The 12,076-nt window shown below is 48.8% G+C and overlaps 1 protein-coding gene across 2 annotated transcripts in view; it reads right to left on the reverse strand.

The window, feature by feature from the left end:
* ANKRD33B (ankyrin repeat domain 33B) overlaps positions 1 to 12,076 on the reverse strand; it is an 89,683-nt gene that overhangs the window by 28,181 nt on the left and 49,426 nt on the right. For both annotated transcript variants that reach the window (XR_004624349.1, XM_034657086.1), the window contains exon 2: positions 4,654 to 4,783. Coding sequence is in view for 1 of the 2 variants with exons in the window: in XM_034657086.1 (XP_034512977.1) it covers positions 4,654 to 4,783 (130 nt within the window). In the remaining variant the exon portion in view is untranslated. The remainder of the gene's footprint in view (positions 1 to 4,653; positions 4,784 to 12,076) is intronic.

Below are 12,076 nucleotides of genomic sequence, written 5' to 3' on the forward strand. Positions count from 1 at the left end.
TGCGGGAAGAACAAAGTAAGTCTCATATCCAGAGGTGGATGCGAAGAAATCTCCTAGACCTATTAAGTGAAAAAAAATTAAGGTCAAAATAATTAAGGTCAAAATAAAAAGCACAGGTACACACGTGTGTGTCTGAAAGGGAGAGAGGTCTGGGAGTGTCAGTGGCTGGACAGCAGACGATTTGCCAGATGGAGAACGTGGAAGAGTGGACCATGACCTTTTTGTTAAAAGAATATTTCTGCGGTGATTTTTCTTACTGTAAGCACATATCACTAGACATCTTTTAGGAATTAAGAAGGCATCCAATAACTAAAACTGGTTATGGAATTGGATGAAAATGAGACACGACCATCTCTCGGCTAAAAGCCCAAACAGCCCCCTTCCTCACACAGTAGGGAGAGGCTCGAACAGACCTTCAACTGCTCTCCTTCATTCTCGCTTTACTGAGGGCTCTGTGTCCACTGACATCTCACGGGGCTGCGTGACTTCCCCAGCCTTGAATGCCCACTGAGAGCCGTCCCCAGCCTCCCCCCCTTGGTATGACAGCCTTCGAGGCCCCGGTTCTCAAAGCAGGATGCCCAGAGCAGCAGCACGGGCTCGGCTGGGAACTTGCAAAGAAGCACGCACATTCTCAGGCCCCTCCCCAGACCTTTTCAATCTGAAACTCNCCGCTGATGATGACAGGGCTCCAGGCTGAGAAGTGAGCCCTGCTCTAAGGTCATGGTGCTCACAGGGAGGGGGGCAGCCCTGGGAGGTCCTGTCACCACCACCACCGCCAGAAAACAAATTAGGGAAAAAACACTTCCACTGGTTGAGGCAATTAAGACAAACAAGGAAATGCTTTACAATCAAATTTTTTTAGGGTAGCAAAAAAAACCCTTACCCCTCTCCACCCATCTCCTCCCCCAAACGATTCCGTTCTACAGCAGGTCTGGGGTGGATCTCCCAGGGGTCAGAGCCAAGGTGCAGGGAGTGGGCGCCAGGCAGAGAAGAGGGTGGGCCACAGACACAGCTTGAGCAAATCAGTAAGCAAGCTAAGGGTCTGGACCCCAGCAGAAAAAGAAAACTTAAAAACAAGAGAGGAGAATACATTATAATGACATACATATTTTTTTAAGAAGATGGAAGAAAACCCATGAACCCATCAAATTAACAATGGTTACCTTCAGACAGTAGAACTGGAGGGCCCTGGGGGCGAGGAGCTGAGTGATTTTCACCCTGAACTTGACTGGCTTTCTGTGTTTAATTTTGGTTGCTTATGTGGTTTTCCTCGGAACATTGTGTATTATAGTTTATAATCAACTTAGGAGACCATCAGTGGTGCCAAGTAGAGAAAGCGCCTGGGAGAGCCACCCTCCCGCACCACCCCGTCTGGGTCACAGCCCAGACACTTCCCTACGACACCCCAGAGGCCTTGTGGGGCCCAGAGAATGACATACGTGCCAGCCACGGCAATCCTAATGGTCTAACCACGCTACAGTCTCCCTTCCACTGCAGGAGACGCTCCGCCGGGACCACCAGCTCAACTGAGGTCAGCATGGGGGGGCCATGAACACAGGAGTCTTTTCCCTTCCCTGCTTCCCACGGGTGACCAAAGGAGCAGAGAGAAGACAGTCACGCTGCTCGAAACCACAGAAGGCCTGCTGGCGGTGGAGATGGGGGGCAGGTTGCAGGGGGACACAGGCAGGACATCTGATCTTGGGAAAGTTCAGCGGTGGCCCAAATGAGCAGGGCAGGGCCAGGAAAAAAGGTGGGCTGAGGGGCCGCACTGAGACCCACTGATGCCATTTCCCATCCCCAGCACACGAAGCCACACAGCGAGTCCCTGGCACCCCCACTGCCGGCTTGTGCTGGGTATCAGAGCTGCCAGGTGAGGGTGGGGCTCACTGTCCGCTAACACAGTTTGTGGGATTTCTGTTACAGAAGCCCGAACACACTGACCCCAGGATGCTTGAGAAGAATAAAGTAAATGTAATCCGATGAATGGCACAGAAACAAATTAATGAGATAATGTGCAGAATTTGCCCAGATCTTAGAGTAAAAGGATAGGGGGAAAAATGAGAGAGAAAGTTGTGGCGTAAGGACCAGGTGACTTACTCTATGTGTAAGAGGGACTGTCAGGAAGAACGAACGAAACAAGGCAGACAGTGTCTCAAAGAAATTAATAGAGATTTCCTAAAAATATACCTAATGTAAGTCAAAACAAATGCAGAGAAAAGGATCTGAGATATATGATAGGGGCAGGGTTGGGGGGTGTTTTCAATGTCAACGATGAGGTGGGAGATATATCCAAGTCTCAGCAATGTCAGGGTCTCAAGAAAAAACACAAAAGCAGGCTGGACTCAGACTTTTCCCCTGAAACACTCGATGGAAGGGGGAAAAAAGGCATAGGACAAGACCTTATTCCTATTATTTCAAATGGGCAAGAATTCAGAAGGCACCTCATGGGTATTAAACCACCGCCAATACCCTTAACACACAAAGAGTTCTCACAAATCAATAGGAAAGGAAAGCTCTTCTTACTGCATGCTCTCCTGGTGTTCATGTCCAGCCTGTGCCACGGGCCCCTCTCTCCAGCTACCCCCGAACCCTCCACTCCGTGCCCCAGCGGACACTGGAATCTGGAGCTCCCCACCCTCCACCTGCCACAGAGGCCTCTGACTTAGATGTGTCACAACTCAAAGACCTGAGCACCAAATGGAGCCAATGCTTCTCCACCTGTTACTGCACATATGCCCCCTGGCAGTTCGTCATCCCCTGCCCAGACACCAGAAGCCACCCCAGAGGCCGCCTCTCCTCCACCACCCACACCACAGCACCTCCTGCCAGGCAGATCTTGCTCCCTCTTGCCTCGGAAACCACTTCTGGGCCCATGAGGATTAGCCAGCCCCCGTCACCACAAGCCCAGCCTCATGGCACTCAAATGCATTCCCTCACGCTGCATCTAGACCCTAATGATCCATTCCCTTCCTCCTCAGGGGGCCACCTTTCATCTCTCCTAGTCACCTGCAACCGTCCCACCATACCACCTAGGACAGCCAGGCTCCCTCTTCGCCCCGTGCACTCGGATGCCTCGGCTGCAACGGCCTCCCTCTGACTCCTTCAGTACTCGGTTCACATCCCCCTCTTTCCCAAACCCCCTCTTCACATCCCCTGTCTTCAACCAGCAGGCCGGGGGGGTGTTCTCACCCACGGCCCCCAGCACACCCTCCATCAGAGCTCCGTCAGAGGCCTACTGAGCTGGAGAATTACCAGAGGGCGAGCTTCCTTCACTTGGGCATCCCCGGTTCCTGGGCCAGCGGGAGGCAATGAGTGGAAAGCCTAGGATCACTGACTGCCCCCTGCTATCCTCTTCCACTCTTGCACCTGACCACATCGTGGATCTCGGCTTTCGAAGCCTGGAGTGCCCCTATGGAGGCCAAGCTTTGTACCCTAAGACCTGCTAAGGAACATAGGTTTGCACAACCTGGCCCCTCTCTAAGTTGGGGGAGTTCTCCACCTTATCCAGCTTGACTGAAGAGCAGTGTGTATGGGTGTGTATGGACTACTGCCCCTTACGTTACAGGGAATGAAGTTACCAGATGCTGGCTTTGTTGGGCTCCCTGGGCTCCTTGGGCTCCCTGGATCAGAGTCACCCATGCTGGCTTTGACCCAGGAGCTCATGTTGTACAACGGGACAGAGAGGTTTCTCTTTGATGGCGGAAGCAGATGTTCCCTTTCCAGAAGCAATGTGCGGTGTGCTTTGGGGCATTTTCTCCAGCTGTCCAGACTCCAATCCAATACCCAAGCAGCTCCCCAGGACATTGTGAGGCGTCCTACGTTCTGTCAGTAAGCAAACGCCTCTTCTCCCTACTCTGCAGGAAGCAGCTCCTTTGCAGCTGAGAGCCTGACTGCTTGAACAGATTAATCTTGCAAGCCAAGAATTTTCAAAGTTGTCAAGTGACAAACCCACTTAATACCACAGGGACAAACGATGTGTGGTCCGGAAGGGACGAGCACGTGCTTGTCTCCGAAAATGTCCAAGGATGATTCTAGAAGAGGATAGTCACAATGTGCTCGGCAGTGATGGCAGCCAAGTTCCACTTGTCGCAAGGACCATCCTGGGCTGAAGGATGCTTACTGGGAGGCTCTCTCCCTAACGGTCCCGCCTTGTTACACTGATACCCTCTCGGCAGATAGCTCCTGGCATTTCTTTACATCTATGGGCAAGTGTAAGGTTCCTTGTAAATATGTCTACCGGATCCAGTCACTATCACCAGCGAGGGTAGTGAGCTCACCAGCATCTCTCCATTCCCCATATCCAAGCACTGGGGGGGTGGGGGGGAATGCTCTAGGTGAAGGGATAACGAGGCTGGGTTCCTGCCGCAGCTTCACACTCAAAGTCCGGGCAGTATCAGAGCGAGATGCGCCCAGCCATGAGCTCTGCACAAATAAATTGTATCATCCCCAAGGCACATGGAGAATGCATCCGCATCCTGATCAGCCTTTTCTTGTGCCTCGTAGCAGCAGAACAGATTTCTGATCAATTCCCGTCCTTATATTAATCTTACAAGCTGAGTTCATGTGCCAAGCCCCGCTCTGCACCCGCCCCCCACCTCCCGGCAGCTGCTCCCCAGCCTCAGCTCTGGGAGGGAAGGCAAAGCCGGGTCTTACCTGCCTGTGCGGCTGTGATTAGGGCCGTGTTCCCCTCGCTGTCCTGCCAGTTGACATCAACGTGGGGGCACTCTGCTAAGACCACCACAGTATCCACAAAGCCGTGGTAGCAGGCGACAATAAGGCCAGTCTAGAAGTGAAGAGGGAAGCGGGTCAGAGGGGCAGAGCCCAAGCATCACCCTTGCAGACCCCGCGTGCACACACTGTCCCCCCGTGGCGGGGACACAGAGAACCCCGAGTCCCGATTCTGGCTGGCAGTTTGGAACAAACTAGACATTCATTCACTCTCGAATGTTCATTGAGTGCTGACCACGAGAGAGGCACGATGCCTGGGAAACGTCCTAGAACCAAGATCCCCGTCCTGTATGGTGTGCTTTCTAATGGGGGGACAAACAGCAAACTAAAGACCTCCCAGATGAGTGATGACAGAATGTGTTAGAAAGGAGACTAGGGTAAGAAAGGCTGTGAGTGCAGAGGGGACATGGCTCATCTCCAATAGGGTGCTCGGGGTGGGCTCCCTGGGGAGGACGCAGTGGACGAAGATGCGAAGGGGGGGCGAAGAGCCAAGGGCTGTGGAGGGGGAGCACCCCTGGGAGGCCCAGGGGCCGGAGTCGTGAGAGCCAGAAGGAGGACATCAAGGGGCATCGGATCCCCAGAAGCCACAGCACAAAGGCTGAGACAGGCTGCGTTTTGAGCAATCAGTTATCAGGTGCCCTCATCAAGTCTAGATGCTGGATGGAAACAGAGTCTAGGAGACCAGCCTGGATGCGGGGAGGCCAGTCAGGAGGGGTGGTATCATAAAAAATAAATACTTGGTCTTTGTCCCCAGTTCCTGGCACCCAGCACTGAAAACCCTTAGAAATTACAGTTGTTTATACTTTAATGAATGATCCATATCGGGGGCAGGGTGCTGGTGGCTTCAGGATGAAGACCAGTCTCTAGAAAGACCGACCACCATGCAAGTAGGAGGTTAGATCTTGCCGCTTCTCTGCACCCTCCCCACCCCATCCCCGGGGAGGGGAGCAGAGCTGGAGACTGAGTTCGATCACCAACAGCCAATGACTGAATGGTTAGAGCAAATCATGCCTACTTAATGAAAGCTTCATAAACACCCCTAAACAATGGGGTTTGGGGGGGCGTCAGGGTTGGTGACACATTGAAGTGTTAGGAGGGTGGTGCCCCCAGAAAGGGCATGCAAGCTCCCCACCCTGTTCCTATACCTCGCTCTGAGCACCCCTTCTATCCGGCTGTTCTTGACTTTTATCCTTTGTGATAAATCAGTGACCGTCAGTAAAGGGCTTTCCTGAATTCTGTGAGTTATTCTAGCAAATTATCAAACATGAAGGGGGAGGTGTGGGAATCCCCAAATTTGTAGCCAGTTGGTCAGAAGGTGACCCCTGGGTCGAGACTTGTGGGACAGAGCCCCACACCTGTGGAGTCTGTGCTAACCCTGGAGAGTTAGTGTCAGAATTATCTGAATCGGGCGCCTGGGTAGCGCAGTCGTTAAGCATCTGCCTTCGGCTCAGGGCGTGATCCCGGCGTTTCGGGATTGAGTCCCATATCAGGCTCCTCCGCTGGGAGCCTGCTTCTTCCTCTCCCACTCCCCTTGCTATGTTCCCTCTCTCGCTGGCTGTCTCTCTGTCAAATAAATAAATAAAATCTTTAAAAAAAAAAAAAAGAGAATTATCTGAATCGCTGGAGACCCTGTTGGTGTCAGAGAATTGGAGAACTGGGATGGAAAAACCATGCGTATGTGATGTTGGAGAAACAGACATTGCAGGGACTCGTGCAGGTGCTGGGCCAGGGATGACGGCGGTCAGCCATGAGCCAGGAAGCAAGCCCTCACCAGACCCCGACCTTGCTCTCAGATTTCCAGGCTCCAGAACCATGAGAAACAAATTTCTGCTGTTTGATCAGCCATCCACTTTCCAGCATTTTGCTGTAGCCACTGAGCTGACTAAACACGTGGTGACAAAGGGAAATGATCTAAGGCTCCTTGCACACATGGATTCGGTGACACGCTAAAATTCAAGACATGGCAATCCAGAGCTATGGATCACGTGACGCTGAGCACTGCCAGCCGCACGCACCACCACACGGGGGACGCAAAACTTAGATGTAGAGAAACTCCACAGTGACCCAGCTCTATGTGAGCCAGCTCTTTAACAAGAATGTCATTTCTTGTGGAACAAGGTGAGGGCACGGGCAATCCCACCTGCTTATCTCAATAAGCCCCTGCTTGCTGTCCCAAAAGAAGACTGAGTCACAAATATTAGAATTTTTAGTTTTAGAGACGACCACAGATTTATTTTACTACTGACATCCCCTTGGCAGCATAAGGAACTCCATAATGTTGTGACTACAGTAAAGCCTATTTAATAGGCCCCAGCTCGGGCCTTCTTTGAAGTCAGTCGTTCCGTCCATAGAGTGAAATAGTTCACGAGAATTTAATTTAAAAGAGAAGAGAGCACGAGTGAGCCCAGGCTTTCAGTGTCTCTGATAACTAGAGTTCACTGCCACCAACATCTGCATTCTCCCACCCTACCTGTCCGCTCCCTGCTGCGTAAGCGGTCCGGAAAACCTGTGATTCCACTTGGTATGCACGAAAATCTCATTTTGAAATTCCTTGCATGGAGGTGTATCTCAAGTGTCGGACAATTTCCTGACCTATAAATAAGGCTTGCTGAACACAGCAGCCTCTTCCTTTCTACAGAATGACATAAGAAATTCATATTTATTACGGAAAAGAAATTCGAAAACAGGAAAGACAAAAAATTATCCAGACGCACACAATCTCACAAACACACAGACATACACACACACGCACATTTTTTCTGCACCCAAATGGGATTACTTGCTATGTTTCAATGAGAGCTATGACAGCGACGTCTTTTCACATCAATCGAAACACCTGTGTGTCAACATTTCCACCAGATGCAGAACATTCTACTCTATGAGGGCAGAATCATAGGTATTTCATGCATCCCCACTCTTGGATGTGGAGACTGATTCCCATTTTTCCCTATTATGAGGAAAACCTGCAATGAAAATCCCTAGAACCATGGCTTCATGCATCTCACTCCTTACTGTCTCAGGAGACATTCTTAGAAGTAGGATTTCTGGATTAAAGGAAAGAGATATTCTGGCTAAGTAAAATAAGTCAAGCAGAGAAAGACAATTATCATATGATTTCTCTCATCTATGGATCATAAGAACTAGGATGATCGGTAGGGGAAGAAAGGGATAAAGAAAGGGGGGGAATCAGAAGGGGGAATGAAACATGAAAGACTATGGACTATGAGAAACAAACTGAGGACTTCAGAGGGGAGGGGGGTGAGGGAATGGGATAGACTGGTGATGGGTAGTAAGGAGGGCACGTATTGCATGGTGCACTGGGTGTTATACACAACTAATGAATCATCGAACTTTACATCGGAATCCGGGGATGTACTGTATGGTGACTAACATAATATAATAAAAAATCATTAAAAAAAAAAAAAGAAATAAAATCTTAAAAAAAAAGACCAAAAAAAGGAAAGAGATATTCTGAAAGCCTAGAACACATATTGAAAACCTGTCCTTCAAAAACATCCCAAACAGCATCCAGCTTTGCCAATCTGGCCATCCAGTCTTTACTTAAGGACTCCAGGTTAAAAGGAGGAATTTCCATCAGTGGATAAGAAACCAATGTTCCCCAGTGCTCCTTAGCACCTGGCTCTTGGTTCTGCGCTCTCTCTACCAGGATCGTGCACACCTCCATTCCTTGCTACCACAACCACTGGGAGGGTCCGTTCTGGAACCACAGCCCCTTTCTGACCACCTAAGGTAAGATTTCCCAAAACGTGCACCACACCGCTGCTGATAGTAGTCTTGGAAACTTCAGCACAACCTTCAGACGGAAATGAGGATGACCAGGGGAAAAAATAGAAACCTTAATTTGAGGGCTCAGGATAAAATGGTATTGGATACCTCTTGTCTCCCAACACAGACTGACTTACATTACTATTAAAAACAATAACTGTCAGGGGCGCCAGGGTAGCGCAGTCGTTAAGCGTCTGCCTTCGGCTCAGGGCGTGATCCCGGCGTTCCGGGATCAAGTCCCACATCGGGCTCCTCTGCTGGGAGCGCTTCTTCCTCTCCCACTCCCCTACTGTGTTCCCTCTCTCGCTGGCTGTCTCTCTGTCACATAAAAAAAANAAAAAAAAAAAAAAAAATCTTAAAAAAAAAAAAAAACAATAACTGTCAATCTCCACCCTCTGAGGGTCTGCCGGCACCCTTGGACCATGGTCTCCCAAGACAAACCACAACAAAAAACTTGTCACAAAGGCAAATAAATAGTAACCACTTGCTAAACTGACAGAAGCCCACTTGCAGATGGTCCCTGAAGCCACATATAGGCTGTGTTTTTTTTTAATTACAAGCAAAGTGACCATGAGAATAAAATAATATTATTCCAAAAAAATCAGTAAACTACCTACAAGTGGAAGCCTCCATTTGGACATCAGCTAGAAATTCAAGTCCCTCAAAACACAAGCTTCATTTCTAAGTCTACATGCCATAGAAATGTTGGCGTAACAACAACAAAAAAATGAGTTGAGATCTTTCTGCTTAAAAACTGTAAGGGTTTGGGGCGCCTGGGTGGCACAGTGGTTGAGCGTCTGCCTTCGGCTCAGGGCGTGATCCCGGCATTATGGGATCGAGCCCCACATCAGGCTCCTCTGCTGGGAGCCTGCTTCTTCCTCTCCCACTCCCCCTGCTGTGTTCCCTCTCTCCCTGGCTGTCTCTATCTCTGTCAAATAAATAAATAAAATCTTTAAAAAAAAAACTGTAAGGGTTTGCCCAACAACAACAAAAATATACAAATCAGAACCCCATTCCTCGCAGGAAGAAAGGAGGATCTAACACCAGGATTTAGTAACATCATTTATTATAGTGACAAATGAAAGAGGTGCAGGCAGGAGGAAGGTAGGTCATCAACACACACACACACACACACACAAGCAGAAAATGCACAGGAAACATCTAAATGAATTACACCAAAGTATTAACGTCCTCTGTAAAAGGAATGGGAATAGAGTGTACATGATGGTTAATTTTTGGTATCATGATTTTATGTTGTACCCAGATATTTGGTCAAACATTATTCTAGATGTTTCTGTGAAGGTTTGTTTGGTTTTTTTTGACAGGACTAACATTTAAATCAGTACACTGAGTAAAGCAGATTGCTCTCCGTGCTGTAGGTGGACCTCATTCCGCCAGTTGAAGGCCTGGATAGAACGAAGACAGACCTCCCCTACGCAAGAAGGAATTCTGCCAGGGGACCACCTTTGGACTTGAACAACAACTCTTCCCTGGGTCTCTAGACTGCTAGCCCACCCTGCTGATTTTGGATTTGCCAAGCCCCCGCAATTGTGTGAACCAATTCCTTAACAGAAAAAATGTGTATGTGTGTGTGTTTATATCTGCCTATATAGTTACATATAGCTAGACAGATATATACCTATATGTTTGTTTGTATCTAGCTAAATAAAGATAGATAGAGATACACAGACATAGATAGACATAGACATAGATATACAGATACCTACAGAGACACAGACTCTATCGGTCGGTCTCTCTGGAGACTCCTGATTAAGACAAGGTCGGTGGGAAAGGGCACTTTGAAGGAACTGATTTTTACTCTGTATGTTTCTGTACAGTTCACGTCCTTCAAAACAAAGTATTTGTGAGGCACTTACATGATTTTAATTCACAATGAAAAACAAGTACAAGTAATGATGTTTACATCCATAACGCTCTCATTAGGAAATACAGTTTTATAACAACCACTGTAAACAGTGGAGAAAAGAACCATCTGTGAGGAGGGAGGAGGGGCAGTGGGCAGAAGACACCGGGAGCTGACAAACAGCCAAGCGAAGAGACCAGGACACCAAGAGGCACATACGAACCCAGTGGCCGTATGGTACAAAAATAGGTATAGTCAGGGGCGCCTGGGTGGCACAGCGGTTAAGCATCTGCCTTCGGCTCAGGGTGTGATCCTGGCATTATGGGATCGAGCCCCACATCGGGCTCCTCCGCTATGAGCCTGCTTCTTCCTGTCCCACTCCCCCTGCTTGTGTTCCCTCTCTCGCTGGCTGTCTCTATCTCTGTCAAGTAAATAAATAAAATCTTTAAAAAAAAAAGAACCTCAGTCCTCTAAAATATATGTTATTCTTGGGGCGCCTGGGTAGCGCAGTCGTTAAGCGTCTGCCTTCGGCTCAGGGTGTGATCCCAGCGTTCCAGGATTGAGTCCCACATCGGGCTCCTCCGTTGGGAGCCTGCTTCTTCCTCTCCCACTCCCCCTGCTGTGTTCCCTCTCTCACTGGCTGTCTCTCTGTCACATAAATAAATAAAATATTTTTAAAAAAATAAATAAATAAATAAAGACTAACTAACTAAATAAATAAAATATATGTTTTTTCTAAAAGACGCCACGAGTTACTGCTAGCGTGGGTGTGATCTGTTGGGTCAGGTGTGTCTGGCATAGTTTCAATAATCTTATTTATGATGAATAAGCACCGTGATGAGAAAGTAAATCCCAGGGCGGGAATCTGATCTATGTTGGTCACTGCTGGGCCCCCAGCTCTAAGAACAATGCTGAGCTGTGATATATTTATAGAACAAATAAATGAATGCTAGGATTTTTAATAAACAGTTTCTTCCCAGATGGTCGATGGATTTGACCTTTGCACCACCATATTTTGATGGCAAGGGTGTGGCCAGCACCATCTGGCCAGCAGGCGATGTCCACCATCAGCCTTCCACCACCCCCAGCTTGGCCCGGACGCTTACAGACATGGCTCCCGCCCATTTGGAAGGCAAAAAAAGCCAGCAACCCCGCTCACATTAACATTGCCTGAGCTTGCAGGCTTTAAATAATTCTCACCAAACTATCACTTTGTAAAATGTTGTTTTCGTGTTATACACCTCGTAAAACCTTTGCAGCTTCTGTTGAGGAGACATTTTACTCTGAGAAATGCTTCTGGTCTCCTGAGACATGCTCACAACTGGGATGGCTGATGAGGTCAAGGGAGAAGCGGGAGAATGGTGAGTGGTCAGGAAAACCCTTCATCTTGGGAGAAGGGTTGTTTGCAAGCCTGGAAGTCTGTCAGACAGACGTCATAAAGCACATTCCAGGCTGGCCTTCTAGAACGAAAATCTCAGCAAAGTTTTCCTTTGTTAACTTTTAAGCTGATGTGAACTAAAATCAGGGAGGGGCCTAAGAAAAGAAGGTGGAGGGTGGAGGTGGAAACCCAGGATAAAAATAACCCAACCACTGGCTGCAGCTAAGACAATGGGTGAGAAGGGTGAGGTCCCTGCGAGGGGTGGGCTCCTGGCTCAGCCTCACACAGTGGAGCAGGCACACTCAGACCCACGCAAACAA

This window comes from Ailuropoda melanoleuca, chromosome 3 (assembly GCF_002007445.2).
Source record: "Ailuropoda melanoleuca isolate Jingjing chromosome 3, ASM200744v2, whole genome shotgun sequence".
Classification (NCBI taxonomy): Eukaryota; Metazoa; Chordata; class Mammalia; order Carnivora; family Ursidae; genus Ailuropoda; species Ailuropoda melanoleuca.